Source organism: Aspergillus fijiensis (genome assembly GCF_003184825.1).
Source record: "Aspergillus fijiensis CBS 313.89 unplaced genomic scaffold BO72scaffold_72, whole genome shotgun sequence".
NCBI classification, from domain to species: domain Eukaryota; kingdom Fungi; phylum Ascomycota; class Eurotiomycetes; order Eurotiales; family Aspergillaceae; genus Aspergillus; species Aspergillus fijiensis.
In genome coordinates, this window is record NW_024469048.1 from 3,325 (window position 1) to 21,317 (window position 17,993).

General features: G+C 23.2%; 2 protein-coding genes across 2 annotated transcripts; one reads left to right on the plus strand and one right to left on the minus strand.

Annotated features, from left to right (window-relative positions):
- Positions 1-10,611: 10,611 nt before the first annotated feature.
- Positions 10,612-11,440, plus strand: BO72DRAFT_389066 (uncharacterized protein; the record flags this gene model as incomplete). Its single annotated transcript, XM_040941751.1, has 2 exons — positions 10,612-10,859; positions 10,951-11,440. The coding sequence occupies 2 exons, from the start codon at positions 10,612-10,614 to the stop codon at positions 11,438-11,440; spliced, it is 738 nt and encodes a 245-aa protein (XP_040796621.1).
- BO72DRAFT_452516 (rRNA-processing protein MPP10) lies at positions 11,323-13,802 on the minus strand. Its single transcript, XM_040945741.1, has one exon. The coding sequence runs from the start codon at positions 13,670-13,672 to the stop codon at positions 11,534-11,536; it is 2,139 nt and encodes a 712-aa protein (XP_040796622.1). The 5' UTR covers positions 13,673-13,802; the 3' UTR covers positions 11,323-11,533.
- Between the last annotated feature and the right edge of the window lie 4,191 nt (positions 13,803-17,993).

Consider the following 17,993-nt stretch of genomic DNA (forward strand, 5'->3'; position numbering starts at 1 on the left):
TTTTTCTTAATTATTAAATTCTATAATTATTTTATAAATTTTTAAAAAAATATAATAATAATCAATAGGCTTTAGTCCAGTTTTAATTTATTATTCTTAAAATAAAATATTTAGCATTAATTATAATATAAATTAAGACTTTTATATTCTTAGAATTTAGAATAATAAAAAGAACTATTAAATTAATTTTTTAAAATTTTTTTAACAGAAATTTCTCTAAATATAGTTTTTAAAATAGTATATAATTATACTAAAAAATCGATCTGTCGGCGGCTTAAAATAAACTTACTTTTTTTAACTACTTATTAAAATTAAATAAATAGAAATATTTAGATTATAATAAAAAATAAAACTAAAAAACTTATAAAATTTTTATAAATAGATTTAGTTATTATAAACAGATTTTATAAAATAATAAGAAAATAAGTAATATCTTAGAAGTAAATAAATATATAAATTTAAAATTAATAAATATAATAAAGAAGTATAAGAATTTAAAAATATAACATATATAAATATTATTTATAATACTTTAATATCTAGTTTTAGATAATTTTTAATAAAATAGTAGTTTAATTTATAATAAAAATATTCTCGGTAGTTTCGATAGTTAGTTTTTTAATAATAAACCTAAAAATATATAGTAGACAGATTTATAAAATTATATTTTAGAATAATAAATTTTTTTATATAATTTTTATTCTAAGGTTTAAACTGGTTTTTTAAATATAAAATATTAGATTAACAGAAGATCTTCAGAATTAGTTTTATTATTTATTAATTGTTAAGATTTTTTATTTTCTAGTTTTTAAAGAAAAATAATAAGTTCTAGATAAGATTTATTTAAATTTAAAATGTCTCCGTATAGTAGTATAATTTTTAATTTTCTATTAATTACTTATTTTAGTATAGTTAATAAAACGGTTTTAAGTATTTTAGCTTTTATAACTAAATATTAAAATTTAGTAAAAAAAATAGTAAATTTTCTGCTGCTTTAATAAGAATAATATAAGTTATTATATATATTACAGATACTATTTAGATTTTTAAAAGCTTATTTTAAAATTTTTAGAATATCAATATAGTTGTTAATAAAATAGCTTTTATTTTAAATATAAAATTTTTTTTATATATATAAAACCTGAAAAATAACTGGTTATATAAATAATCTAAGATTTTATAGTAGAAAATTAGTTGAGGTTAATAGTTATTTTATTTTTAATCTAGATTATAAAATAAATAAGATCTTTTCGGACGCCTTTAAACTTATTAGAATTAGATATATATTTAAAAAGAAAGTAGCAATAAAAGATTTAAACATAAGTAATATAATTATTCTTATTAAAACAGCTATAATATTTTTAGTAGTAAATATAAATTTTTGGATTTATACTAGAATATTTACCACAGAAATAATAATCTAAATAATTTTAGTATATTTAGTCTAAACTTGGTTTCTTTTTAAAAAGTAATTTTTTAAATAATATTTATTTTTTTAAACTAGTAATTTAAGTCAGATTTTTTTTAATTTACTTAGTCTAATAAACAAGCAGAATATTTTTTACTATAATAATATGTTAAGTATTATTAAATATAGTTTTAATATTTATAATATACTAGTATAGTTTATTATAATAATTATATTATTTTTTAAAATATTTTTTAATATATTAGGCAAATTCTTCTAGGTTGTTTAGTATAGTTAAAAATTATAGAATTACTAATATCTTATTAAAACTATTATTTTTAAAAAATAAAAGCTATATAGTATTAAAAAGCAGACTAATATCTGGTTTTTAGTCTAACTAGATAATAAAAATAATAGTTCTAGCTAGATAATTTTTTATAATTAGTTTTCTAAATTCTTTACTAGCTATTAAATTAGATTATTTTTAGATTTATAAATAAAATATAGCTTAAAAAACTATAAATAGAATTAAAAATAAATAGACAATTAAAAAGATTACAGGTTATATATAAAATAGAAAAAATAATTAGATTATTAGAATTAAATAGATTAAACAGATTAAATAGGTAGAGTAGATAGAACAGATAGAACAGATAAAATAGATGTATTAGATCTGTACTGTGATACTAACTTAAATTTGAAATATTTTAAAATAATAGATTATCTAATCTTTAATTTAGAAAAAAATCTGGCTATTAAGTATAGTTCTAGTTTTAAATAAATAGTTTTTTATATAACTAGTAATATTAGTTTTAATAATAATTTAGATTATACTAGCTTAATAAAGTATATTAATTATTTATATAATAAACTTATGAATTAACTTAATAAAAAATAATATTATATAATTTTTTAACTACTAAAATAAAATTATATAATTTTTTAACTACTAAAATAAAATTATTAATTTTTTAACTACTAAAATAAAATTATTAATTTTTTAACTACTAAAATAAAATTATTAATTTTAATTATCTTACTTAAGTAACTTATTTAATAAAAATCAATTTTTATAAAAATAGAATTTAACTCTAAATACTATTTTTAATATTATATGATAATATTTAAACAGTTTAAGTATTAACTAGTTCTATCTTTTTTTAGATTAGTTTAAAATATATTAATATAGCTAATTACTGGCTTAAATAAAATTTTTTAAATAAGACTATTAATGTTAATAAAATTTTAATTAATAAAATAGAAGCAGATAGTCTAACTAAATAATTTAATAATTAAGAATACTAGTAATTTACTTAATAACTTAATATAGTAAGAATTTAATTATTTATGTTCTTATTTTAATATGTTATTTATTTTTTTATTTACCAGTCTGTTTGCTTTAATTTTAGTAGAAACTATTTAATTTTTTAAAACTATAGAGGTATATTAGACTGGAAAATTATTTAAATATAAGAATTCTAAGTTTTAGTTTTTTAATTTAATTATTTAAATAAAAGTTATTATACTAGCCTGCTTTATTTATTCTATCTTTATATTCTTATTCTTATATTTATTAAATATTTCTAGTTTTCTATTCAGAAAATTAATAAATAAAGAATTTTAGATTACATAGTCTAATATTTTCTATTATTCTTCTAAATAAGTTTAATTAGTTTTATTTATTAAATAATTATTTATTAAACTTACTATTCTGTTTATCTTTTTATTTATTTAATTTTTTATGCTTTTGATTTTATTATTTTTTATTTTAATCTTATTTTTATTTTACTTTTATACACAATTTGTTTGCAACAATAAAAGTTAGTTGAATCTTATTTTAAAAGATTGACTCTAATGTTTATAAATATATACTAAAACTATTAGATAGCTAAGAGAAAATAGTATTTATCATAATCTTATATTAGAATATATTAGCTCGAAAGAAAAAAATAAAACCTAGATAAATAAAGTAATCATTTATATAAGGTTTTTAAGAAATTAGAATTGTTATAGTCAAGTAATAAATTTTTTTTAAGAAAAAAAAATCTTTTATTATTATAAATATAATAATAAATATTATCTAGCTAATTAATACTTATATTAAAATAAGAATAAGACTGAATTAGAACCAATAAAAGAATTAATTATTATAAAACTTCTATATTTTTAATAGAATAGTTTAAAGTAAAAATTACTACTTATTTTTTATATATTTACTTTCTTTAGAAATATTCTTAAAATTATATAGATTTCGATTTATATACTAAAATTAATCTTATTAATTATTAATTTAACTACTAATTTTATTTAAACATATTTTATTTTATAATTTTATTAGTTACTATAATTAACTATTGTATTTCAAATATTAATAAAATATAAAATTTTTTTATTATTACTACTGATTTAAAGAAGATTTTATAATTATTTATAAAAGATTATATAGCTATTTAATAAAATTTAGATTTTTTAAAGTTTTTTTTTTATAATCATGTAAAAAGATTTATATATTTATTTATCTGTATGAAATAAATAATATTAATATTAAGATTAAATATTAAGAATTTTATTTTTTTCTAAATTTATAAAATCTATTAAAACCTTATTTATATTTATACTGTAATAAAACTTTTAAAAATTATTTAATTATTAGAAAATAAATTTTTTTAAATTAGTTATAAATCAAAAATAATAAAATTATATTATTCTCGGAATTTTATAATGTTATAGATATATTTTTTTAAGTTATTTTAATATTTTTATATAAATCTTTAGAGTATATTAATTTATAAAAAAATCTTAGTATATAAATTTATTTATTTTTTATTTTGAATTAAGTTGTAGTCTTTCTGTTATTATATTATGAAAATATCTAATTAAAACAAATTTAATTTTTAAAAAGTTCTGCACAAGCTTTTATTTTTTTAATAAAATACAAAACAAGAATCTTTAAATATATGTAGATTATAAAGAACTTAGTAAGATTTTAGTTAAAAATTATTATTTTTTATTTGTTACTTTAGATGTTTTAAATAAAATTATAGAAGCTAAATATTTCTTAGAACGAAATATTTAGAATATATATCTTTAAATTTATATTAAATAGAAAAGTAAATAGAAAATAGTTTTTGAACTTATTATAAATATTTTAAATACTTAATTATATTATTTAAATTAAGTAATATTTTAGGTATATTTTAAAACTATATTTATTTAACTTTTTATAATATATTAAATATTTTTTATATTATTTATTTAAATAAAAGTTTTTTTAAAGAACTGCTTTTTTATATTTTTTATTTATATAAAGTATTAGAGTATTTAAAAGGTAGATTTTTATATTAAATTATTAAAATATATTTTTTATTAAGTTTATATTAAATATCAAAGATATATTATTTTTTATTAAGTTTATATTAAATATCAAAGATATATTATTTTTTATATAGTATATTGATAGATTTTTACTAAATATCTAATATTTTCTATAGCTAATATTAATTATATACTATAAGATCTAAATATTCTTAGAAAGTTATAATTCTCATTAATATTTTATTAAAAATTATTTTTTAATTATATTACTTTTAACTTTTTTTAAAAAAATATCTAGAATAAAAAAGGCCTAAAATTAATTTTAACTAATAAAAAATACTAGTATTTTAATAGTTTTTTTTATAATTTTAAACCTATATTTTTATTAAAATATTTTAATTCTTAATAAAAAAAATCCGGACAATAATAAATATTTGTTAATAAAACATAACAGAAATATTATTCTAGCTAGATAATTATAAAATATATTATTTTATTATATTCTAGTTAAAAATATTTAATAATATTGAATTTTATTATTTAATTTTAGACCAAAAGTTTTTTATTATAATTTATTTATTTAAGTATTAATATTTATATTTTAAAAAATTATTATATATTATTAAAGTTTTTTAAATTATTAAATTTTTTAGATATTTATAACATCGCGGAAGCTGAATAGTTATTAGATTTAACAATATATATATTTTAATAGTTCTAATTTTATTATTTAATATTAATTTAATAAATATAAATCTACTAATCTCTTATAAAAAATAGAAAAAGATTTAGAAATCTTATTAAATATAAAGATTTTAAATTTAATATAATATTAAATAGCTAATAAATTTTTTATAAAATCTTATTCTAAATATAATAAAATATTTTTATAAAAAAGTTTATGATTTAATATATATATAATATTAAGTTTCTAAAAAAATTAAAAAATTAGAAAGCTAGTATAAAAAGAGCTAACTAGATTATTAAAATAAAAATATTTTATAATCTATATATTAATATATTAGCAGTATTTTAAGTATATAAATATAAGAATTTATTTATGTACTAAAATTATTAAAAAAATTTATTTTATAATAAATATATTAGTATATTAGCAGCGATTTAAATATATAAAAATAAATATTTATTTTATTTTTAAATTATTAAGAATTATATTTTCTAATTAGAAGAATCTAAAATGAAAATATGAAAATATATTATTAAAAACTTATTATTCTAAAAAATAATGCTAATTTAAATATTAAAGAATTAATAAGAATAATCTTATTATATATAAATAATACTTATATATTTCTATAAAAACAGAATTTTAATAATATTTATTAAGTTTTTATTATGATAATTAGCTAGCAGACTATTTTAAATAATTAAAAATAAAACTTTTTCTTAAAAAAATTTTATTAGATAAAAGTTCATAAAAATATAGTTATTTATATTAGAAAGTATTTTTTATATTAAAAAATTATATTTATTAGATATAAATTATATTGTCAACCTGAATAGTTATTAGTTTTTAGGTAATTTTTTATTAGGTTATTTAGAGATTTTATTATAGATTTACCTTCTATTATCATAAAAATAATATTTTAGATTTAACTTTGATTATTACAGATTAATTTATAAAATAGTATTAATTTTTATTTATTTTAAATATTATTATTACTTTAAAGATTACTAAACTTTTTTATAAAAAAGTTATAAGAAATTAAATTCTAATGTAAATTATTTTAATATATTATTTCAAATAAAGCTTTTTTATGCTAGTAAATTTTAATCTTAAATTATATATTATATTAAAATTAGAATTTTATTTATTAATAATATTTCAACTTTAAACTAATAATTAAATTAAAAAATATATTAGATTTTTAAATAATATCTTTGATATTTTATGAATAAAAACTAATTTAACTAGTCTATTTTATTATTTTTTTTTAATTTATTTATAATAATACTTTGAATTTTACTACTATTATTTTTTTAAGATTTTTTAAATAATTTATCTGACTTTCATTCTTATACTAAAATTAGTATTTTTTAAAAAAATCTCTATAGCTAAAAATTAAATTAATAAACTAGTTATATTAAAAAAAAGCTAAAAAACTACTAGCAAAAAGTAAATAAAATATAAATAAAATATAAAAAAATATTATAATAAAAAGCACTAGCTAAGAACTTTTAAAAAAGTTCTAATAAAACTATTTATTAAAAATTTAAAAATTAAGATTTTTTTCAAAAGCTGATTTTTTAATATATTATATCTCTAAGAATCCTAGTAATTATTATAAAATAAATGTATTAAATTTTTCTGTCTAATTATTATAGTCGAATTCATAATATCTTTCATATATTTTTATTAGAATAATAAAAATCTAGTATGAATTTATAAAACTAGTTTTATTCTTTAGATTTAAAAAGATTTAACATCAAAAATATTAAAGATGAATAGATTTCTGAAAATAAATAATATTTTTTAGTTAAATAAATAGACTAGCTAAATAAATATAATAAATAGATTTTAAAGAATCTATAAATAATATTTAGCAAGCTATTTAAAACTATAAAAAATAAAAAAAATTAAAATAAAAAATATCTTATTTCTAAATATTAAAAAATAACTAAATTTATATTAAATTGCTATATTAAATATGATTAAATTTTAATATTAAAATATATAATTAAAATAAAATACCTTTATAAATAAGCTAAATTTTTATTAAGAAACTACTAGACTAATCCAGTTAATTAATACTATTTTTATAAAAGATAAATATTAAAAAATTAGAATTTTTTATTTTTTAAATATAATAAGTCTAAAGAGACTTTTTATTATTATATATAATATATATATTTTACAATAGATTTTTCTAAAAATATCTACTTAGTTTTGGTTTTTTAAAAAACACGGTATCTTTAGATATTAAATAAAATATAGCCGGAGTCTTCGTAATAGTATAATAATTTATAATAAAAAATAATAAATAATTAAATTAAACTAGTAAACTTGCTTATAATTTCATTAAAAATAATAAAAAAATATAAAATAATTTTAAACTTACTAATATTAATAAATTTATATTTATAGTAATAAATTAGTTCAGCTGTTTTAAAGCCAATGGCTAAAACTAAAATCAAATAATTAATTTATAAATAAGATATTAGATTTTAATTATAATTCTAATTAAAAATAATATAGTATACAAAAAGTTCTAATACTAGTTAAAAATCTGAAAAAATTTGATTATATTTTCTAGTATTTTTATAAATATCTAGTTTTTGTTAGCTTAAAAATTATTAAAAAATTATTAACAATATACTTAATTATAAATCTGGTCATAAGTAGAATATTACTTATATATTATTAATATAATAATTTAAGTATATATTTAGACACGAAATTTTTAATATTAATAATATTAAACTTTTTAATAGTAGTTTTTAAATAATATAAATAAAAAAGATTTTTAATATAATAGGATTATTGGCTAGGTAGTAATATATAATTATAAATATAATATTAAAAACTATTAAAATAAAATATTATAAAAAGTAGTAAGTAGATACTAGATAAATAATAAAAATAAAAATAAAAATAATATAAAAAATATAAAATCAAATAAAATCATAATTATATATATACTATATATCAGACTTTAATCAGATTATTAATCAAATATATATTTTATTTATTATTTTAAGAATTTTTAGTTTATATAATATATAATTTACTAAACTAACTCTTCTATTATCATAATATTAAAATTTAATTATTTTAGAAACACTATTACTAATAAAAATATTTAATTAGAATAAATAGTAATATTATTTATAGTTATATTATTATACTAAATAGCCCGGCTTAACGGAAGAATATAATTATTATTTAATATTTTTTATTATAGTAGTTTATATTTACTATAATAATAGTCTATTTCTAAATTAATATTAAAAGATCTTTTATCCGGATATTTATATTATTATATTACTTACTTTTTTCTTTTTATATAATATATTATTTTAGAATCTTTTAGAGAAAAAGATTATTTAAGAATTAGTTCTCAAATTGAAAAAAACTGCTTGTAACTAATTTTTTATTTTTTTATTTTACTTATTTTGTCTAACCAGCGTGTCTACTGCAAGTAGTTCCTAATATAAAATAAGAAGTATACTATTAATATTTTTAAAAATAAATTATTATTTTTGAATTCTATTTATTTCTTATTTAAAAGAAAATTATGTGTATTTAAAGAATCATATTAATAAAAATACCAAAAAGAGTTTAATAAAGATATAATTATGAAATACTTAAAGATATAAAATCAACAAAAACAAAAAATAAAAATAAAAATAACAAAAAAGTAGTATATTTTTTAGAAGTATATTAAAAACACGTCTAGATATCTACAGGATATACTATTATATATCATAACTAAAGAACTTAATATAATTAATCATTCTATATAATATAAAGATTATTAGAAATTATAAAAAACAAAAAAGTTGATTATTATAAAGTTCTGCTACTCGGGCGGTATAAAAGACGGCCATATAAACAAACAGTAGAATATTACTATACCCGAACGAACAGTGACAAATTTAGTAATATATAATTTAATAAACTTATCTAAGAATATAGATTAAATTCTAGATATAACTATTTTTTATAATATTTAATTTTTTTAATACTTATAATATTTTAGTTCCTGTTATATTATAGTAATAAAAATATTTCAATAATATATAAACTATATTTGAAATTCTAAATATATGATACCTATCATCTTATAGAAAATATTACTTGAATTATAATAGTTCTTTATATATCAATTTTAGAAAGTGCTTTAAGTTCTTAATATCATTATATAACGATATTATAATAGTTATATAACCGCTACCCAGAACCCCTACTCAGCGGCATGGAATCTCATTATACTATAAAACCTTGTTGTAAAGATACATATTACAACGATTTTCGACCTACAACAATAGTGCCGAATATCAAAATTAGTTCTATTATACAAAAATCGCTGTGTCGCTTTATAGCGACAATCGGAATCGTTATTTACCTACCCATACAAAATAGTTAAAATGAGGTTTAAAATTATCTAAAATGGTAATAAAGAAGAAAAATCTCGAGTATTATAAGCATATTACATAAGAAATGTCATGTGTAGAACTGTTTCAATACAGCGATATCTGCCATATAACGAATCCAAGGGGCCTCACCAATCATATCGTTATAACGAGGTTTTACTGTACATTGGATGGACTCCTGCTGCTAATGCAGTGATGGAGCATAGCATCCTCGCATTTCAGCATGATAGTGCCACTAAGGAGTTTAGAATTCAAACAGCTCGTTCGCGGCCCTGGAAGCAAGCATGTTATAAGTTAATTTTATAGCAATTTTACTCAGGAGCACAGTACGTATCTAGTACAGTACATACCCCATATTCCAGAGTCTGCCTACCAACTAGCAACCTACCCACTGACCCAGGCTACGAACATATGCGCTTGACATAGACTAAACCCAATTGTCGCGATCGGCTAACAATAGGATGCTCATGAAAGGACCAATAAGCGGAAGAGGCTCGACACTAATGGACCTTTTTTTTCACAGATCCATGATACGTCCTTGTTAGCTTCTTGTTTGCTTTTTTCCCAGCAGTTTTTTCTTTTCAGCCGAGCCCTTGAGGTCCTCTGATGGAAGCACCTCTTTATCAATAGTGCAAATACTCATTTGATTGTTATTCTATTTGTTTCGCATTTCTCTGTATATATTACTTCTACCGCCCCTCGTCTTTGTCGATCATTTACTAAAGATTCTTCCTATTCCGGTACATCAGATATTTTTATCGCCCTTGGAGAACATGAAAGAGATTGAGATCAGCCCAGTCGATTTGACCGATGCGATTGATGTTGATGAATCTCTGGTTCCCGTAAGGGACATCAAACAAGCCAGCCAAAGCAATGTAGATTTTGATGGCCTACTGGCGACGCCTCTCCTCCTCCAGGAAGATCTCAAAGAGGGATGTGGAGGCCAACTATGGCCAGCCGGCATGGTTCTTGCCAAGTATTTGTTACGTCAGCATCGCTTTAGCCTTGCCAATAAATCAATGTTTGTCACCTTCTGAACTTGACCCTTGTTGCCTCCCTCGTTTCCTATCCTGTGCAATCAGTCGGACAGAGCATTACTGATTCTTCGCTAGTATTGAGCTGGGCTCTGGTGGCGGCTTGGTTGGGCTGGCAATTGCACGGGGTTGTCAAATCGGTCCCTCGCCTGTGTTCATCACAGATCAAGCGCCGATGTTATCCTTGATGGAAACAAATATCAAGCTTAACAATCTTTCGGACCTTGTTACAGCCAATATATTAAACTGGGGAGAGCCAATCCCCGACTGCATTCCACAAAAGCCTACGATTATACTTGCGGCTGATTGCGTTTATTTCGAACCAGCATTTCCTTTACTGATATCGACCCTGAAAGATTTGCTTGGTCCCGAGTCAATATGTTATTTCTGCTTCAGAAAACGTAGACGCGCTGATCTCCGGTTCATGAAGATGGCGAAAAAGCTGTTCATTATTGATGAAATTCAAGATGACCCTGATGTGCAAATATACCGGAGAGAGAACATCTTCCTCTACGCCATGCGCCCGAAATCCAGTCAAAGAACTATACAAAGCTTAGCAGCGGACTAGAAGTGCACATGAGTCTGAATTTGGAAAAAACATGTGTCAATTGGCCACTGCCTCAACCCTCCAAAGTTGATAGACCACTGTCTCAAGCATATACTACAATTTCAATCCATAGCTTTTGTCCTTCGCACTTTCCCCAATTTTATTGCCTTGAATATCGGTAACTTCACCTTGTTTCCCGATAATCTTGACTCCACCCCTCTTGAGATCGGACATGAGTTTCTGGGCTTCTGCCACTTTCCCAGATTGTTGCTTGCTTGTTGCCGAGGCGTGATTCTGCTTTTTGCGCTGACGCCTCAATCTGGCCTTCTGTTCACGGTTCATCTCTTCCCTAGCGATTGATACCCCGTTTCTCAAATTCACCTCTCCGGACACTCTGCCATCATCTCCAGGGGCATAAATCTCCTGTGGAGCAAGTGCTAGCGGCCCATTGACCGCATTGCTGGTTGTCGGCTGAGCGTCTTCCATGGTGATAGTCGCCACATCAGTAATCACGCTGATGATTGCGTGTGGGGCCTTTGGCTTGTAATGCCAATTAGAGAGTGTATCCAACTGAGAGCTGATGTTCTCCCAAAGGGTGGTAACATTAGCTTGCTCCCGCAACAATTTCTGGTCCTTGGGGTCGACATAGTTAGGATCGGTCGATCGTAGATGATCAGACTCGTAAAGTTCAGCGAGACTCTGTTGTGGTTTGGTATCCTCAGGCTCGAGCCTCGATCGTTCTGCAGGCTTCTTTTCGATAAGTCCATGACGGCGGCGTATTAATTCATCAAATCGTTTCGCAAGGATTCGCTGCTTGATCAAGTCCTCAAGACTACTTGTCAACTCCGCTGTGACAACGGGAACAGGCTTGCCTATGCGCTCGAAGTCTAGGTCCTCTTCGATGAGGGAATTGACAGGTCTTTCGATCGCTCGAGCTTCACCACTGACCATCCACTCCTTCTTAGCGACATTGGCTGCCTCCAAGCGGCGGATCTCATCGGCGATTCGGGCACGTTGCTTTTCGTGGCTAGAATAGTGGCTTTGCGATAGGCGATCGTCCCCAGAAACGTCTCCGTCGTCTTCTGAGATTTCATCCTCAAAAAGATCTCGGCGGACATCGGCCATGGCTCGGTCAATATCACCATCGGAAACATTATCCATTGGCTGCGTTTTAGGAAGTGAACGCGACTTCTTCTTTGAAGCTTTCCTTGGAGGTGGCGCAAAGAAATCATCATATTTGATGTCGCTGGTGTTGACCCAACTTGTCGCTCCTGGAGCAACATGTATTTCGTCGTCCTCCGAATCTGAATCACCATGAATATCCATATTATCAAAAGTCGGCCCGTCATCTTCGCTGTCATCCATGCTATCATTTCCGTCATTGGTAGGCGCTGCTGTTGCCGAGATTTTCTTCCGGTCCAACGCAGGATCGGTGAAGTCAAACGGATTTGTATGCCAGTCAATTTCTTCTTCGTCACTATCCGCACCGTCATGAGGTTCGCCCCTGGCATCTTGTCTTTCGAGTTGTTCGGATCGCTTGTTGAATTCGTCAATAGAGAAAAAGCCGTCATTTAAGCCAAAGGCATCTTCGACATAGAACCCTCCATTGCTCTGATCATCCTGGCTTTCACGTGGCATAGATTCATCGCCTGGCTGTCCATATTCCGTTCCTCCGACCTCGGAGCCATAGTTTGAAGGCGAATGAGAAGCCGCGGTCGCCGAGCCAGTGTCGTCTATACCCAAGTCACCTCTGTCACTTTGCGGCTGGTCGACGGAGTCAATAGAGTCCGAAAAAGCATCTTGGGATGCAGGATTGGAGATTAGTACTGGTGGAATTTTCCATTCGGCAGAGCGTTGTTCTGCGACCTCGAGATAGCATGTGCGATCACGCTCAATTTCACTGAAGGTGGAATCGAAGATTCGAGCGGCCTGTTGCCACACTTGATCATGAGTAAACCCCTTCACGTATAACTGCCGCAACTGCAGGGCATGGCCTGCGACGCTCTGATCATTACCGGCCCGTTTCCTCTTCCTATCTCGGCGCTGCCGGGCACATTGGGAGTTGCTGACCGAGAGTGCCAGAGGATCCAGATAAAGGGAGACTGAAGCTTGTGCGGTGTTGTTAAGATCTACCGTGGGTTGGAGGAAAGTCCAGGGAGCCTTGAGCGCCGACTCTAGAGGCAAGGCAGCCAGATCGCAACACGCCGACTCATTGCGAGTCAACTTAGAAGGCTGAACGGTTTTGCATACCATGGTGTGAAATGGGCATCACTAATGTCCGGTGTGTAATTAAGTCGATGTTTGAAATTTTTGAAAATGACCAAAGGATTTTGAATGAACAGCTGCGCTGGTAGTAAGTAAACTGCTTCGTGGAAGAATGTACGCGGCGGAGAAAAAAAGTGTAAAAGTGCAAAACCCACGGGCCGTCATCTTCCGTGTATAACTGAGATCATGTATTACAGCAATAATACAAGTAGACTAAAGCACAATGTACATGTAGATTTAGAGGTTTGTTATCTAAACCTTTCTAAGTAGATAGTGGAATCTTTTTGCCTTCTAGTGTATTGTTTTTGTATCTGAGATTGTATAAAGAAATCAGTAGGGCTCTAAATTCAAGTTAAAAGCAATCTTCTTACATTAGGATTCTTAGGGTCCTTCTGGGGTTGATATTGCTATTGGGGTTGTTTCTTAGAGAGTCTCTTTTTATTCTCTTGATTAGGTTTATTGAGGTAATAGATAGTCTACTGGTAGAGGTGAGCAGGTTACCATATATTTTCATAAGTAGAATCTGTTGACCGTCAAATGGTCGGCTAGGGCGGAAATTTATGATGATCATTCATTGTTGTCTTTCTCTCTCTCAGTGTAATCTTAAAAATATTTTAGTTAATACATATATAACTAAAATTCTTAATATTTTTCTATTTAGTTATTATTTTAATTCTATATTTACTGTATATTCTGTTAATTTTAATAATGTATTTAAATAATATATTTATAAAGATTATATATTTAATAAATATATTTTAAAAATAATTTATTTTATATATTTAAATATATTATATATAATATTATTCCTAGCTAAACAACTGTTTAAAATGATAAATATATTAATAATATTAAAAATAATATATTTATAATTTCCGAGAAACTATAAGTATGTTTATTTTATTTATTTACTTCCGAGATCTTTTATGTAATTTATAATAATAATTGTTATTAAAAGAATAAATATATTCTAGAATTAAATAATCTTATTTTATATAAAAAATATAAGCTATTGTATTAGTAAATTATCTATTATTTTATATATTTCGAGAATAAAATATATTATTATCTACTCTATAATATTTTTAATTAATTATTTTAAATAGTCTGTTTAAGATTTCTATTATAAATATTATTATTAGACTTTTAAATAAATATAAATATAATATTATTCTTATTATAGTTAATAGATTTATCAAGTATATTAATATTTTAAAGAAATATTTTAAATAAGTAGATTAGTAGAATCTAGCTTTTATTAAATGTATAAAAAATATAATTAAAATATTCCGAAATTCTTTATTTTATATTATAATATTAAGTTTATATTATTTTTATTAAAAAGATCTTCCTAATATTCTTAGTTTTATATAATTATATTCTACTGTATTATAGTTTTAAACTAATAGTTAATTAAAATAAATAATTTAAACTATTAAAATTATAATATACTATATATATACTTAGCAGTAATCATAGTCTACTATTATTTTATTTATTATTTTTAATATCAATTTAAGTCTAAATATTATTATAAAAAAAACTTTATAAATTAATATTCAACATAAAATTCTATTAATTTTAATTTATTTATATTAAATGTTCTTATATCTCCGAGATGATTTTTATTTTATTTATTTTTATTTTTAAATACCAAAATATTACTTTAGTTAAAGATATATTTAAATATTTTCATATAAATCTTTAAATACTTAAAATATCTGTTTGTTTAAGTTATTATTTTATTTTTTAAAAATGTTAGGATTAAACAACTAAAGACTATTTTCTCTTTTCTGTTTAAAGATATCAAGATTGAAAAATATCCAGATCGACTAAATAAGAAAGTTGTTTTTAATAAAAATACTTAGATTAAAAATATATACACTATTTAAAACTTTTCTTTTTATTTTGATATTAATAAAATTTTAAAGTTTGTTGTAGTATGTATAAAAAGATTTATAACTTTTATTATCAGTCTTTTAAATTTAAGTCTAGTAATTATATATATTTATATTTTTATAAAAATTATAATATTTTTATTACTTATGCCGGTACTAAGGCTAAGTTTTTATAATATTTATAATAATATACTAAATTTTTTTATATTATTATTTCTGTTAGTTATTATATATATAAACTTAATCTTTTTAATTTTTAATATATATATTTTATTATTTTAATTATTTACCTCAAGCCTGCGCCTTCTTGTAAAAACTTATTTAATTATTTTCGTTTATATTTCTTTAAATAGTATAAATAAATACTTTTTTTAATAGTCGGACTATTAGAAAGTTGCTGCTATTTTTAATAAATATATTATTTCTTATAGCTGCTACTATATTCTTGTAACATAATATCTTATATATTAAGAAAATAAAGCCTTTAATTTAACAAATAAATCTATAAAAACTAGCATTATAAATAAATTAATTTATAATTATAAATATTATGTCAGCATGTCTACCGAACTATTTAATATTTATAACTAATATTATATCTAGAATATTTTAATTTTCTGTTTTTTTTATTTTCTTATTTTCTTAATATTTATTTTTATTATTTTTTATACTTCTATCTACTATACTATATATTTTAGTATTATATTTCTTAACTGTTTATTTTATCAACTTAATATATTTTTATATATAAAATTCTCGACGTAGGTGTTATTCTTAAAATAGTAGGATCTATAGTATATTTTATAATTACTAATTCTACCATATATTCGGTTTTTATTTTTTATACTATTTATAAATAATCTTTGGTTTTCTTGATTTTTTTTCTTCTTGTCTTCTCGACAATTAATTATATTAATCTTTATCTTATTCATGTTTATTGTATCCTGCCATATTAATAATAATGATTAATAAATTTTTTAATGATTAATAAATACTAGTTATTCTATATATAATTTATGATCGTTTTAATTAATTAATTATTTTTAATTTTATTATAGCTTTTTAAGCTATATTTTATCTTCAAATCTAAAAATAGCCTAAACCAATAATCAATAAGAAATTTAGAAAAGTATTATGACAAAGTTAGTTAGCTAGAGCTGTTATTCCTACTATTCAGTCAGACTAAGAATCAGACGCCAGCCCGCTCCTTGACACGCCTTTTTAAATTAGATATACTAAAGCTTTTAGAACTGAAAAGGCCTCTACAACTGGGAATCTCCCAGCCTATCTCCCAGCCTGCGAATGACCTCTAATCAATTATATCAATCTTTGACATATCCACGTTTATTGTATTATACCATGTTCATCTACTAAAAACTTTGAAGTTCCTATTACCTATTATAATCTCTAATATAGAATTCTTGCTGTAGAGACTCGTATATACTAAATATATGAATCTGGGTGCAATTAACTTTTAACTTGTATTGCTAGTTATTTACTATCTCCCAGTATAGTCAGCAGCGGGCAGATTTCACCCTGATATGTGATAATACATAGTTCTGGACTTGCTTGGTTTCGTAATGCCTTGCTATTATACAAGAAGTAAATTAATCAAGACAAGACTACTGGACTAGGGTTCTTGATTATGCTATTTGTACTTACTATATACAAGATAATGCTTATGTCTATAATGCTTATTATTGTTAAGAGGTACACACAGTGACTTTCAACAGCCTAAGATCCTTATAATTAGATCTTTAGATAGGACAGTTGATAGATACTGGTCAATCATGTATATATTCAGTAGTCAAAAATCTATTAATTGAACCTATTCTTTGATGTGTAGAGAAGTAAAAGTCTGCGTGCCATGTTCGTGCCACCCAAATGACTGGCTCTAGCTTAATAGTGGATATATTCAGCTTTGATGTTCTACCACCAGGATCCATAAAGGATCCATAGTCCATGCAGTAAACACCAAGGTAGCCCTCAACTATAGCCAGGCTCTCAGTAGATCCCCTTAAGCAGTTGCTATTGGTACTCAGTATGTCCTATACCACTTACGTTGGGTGATATGTATAGACATGGTATCAAGGGTCCTACAACTTACTGTGATACTTACTAGTTGTTGACCCAAGCCCCGGAAAAACATGGTAGAAGAAGACGATAGTACAAGACAGCCCCTCAATAAAGAACCTCAATAGAGAGGCATTGTTCAATAAAACTACATATCCTAATATTCGTGTCAAGCGGGTTTTAAGCAGCTGTTAAATGATACCTGACTGTATGTGAAGTCTTCATTATTAGCTTGCCGCATAACGCCTAGCATAGTGGGATCAAAGAGAATAAGATGGTCAATACTGCTTTCCTTTCAATACTTGGCCTTTCTAGGCCTTCTTATGTTGAACCAAGGA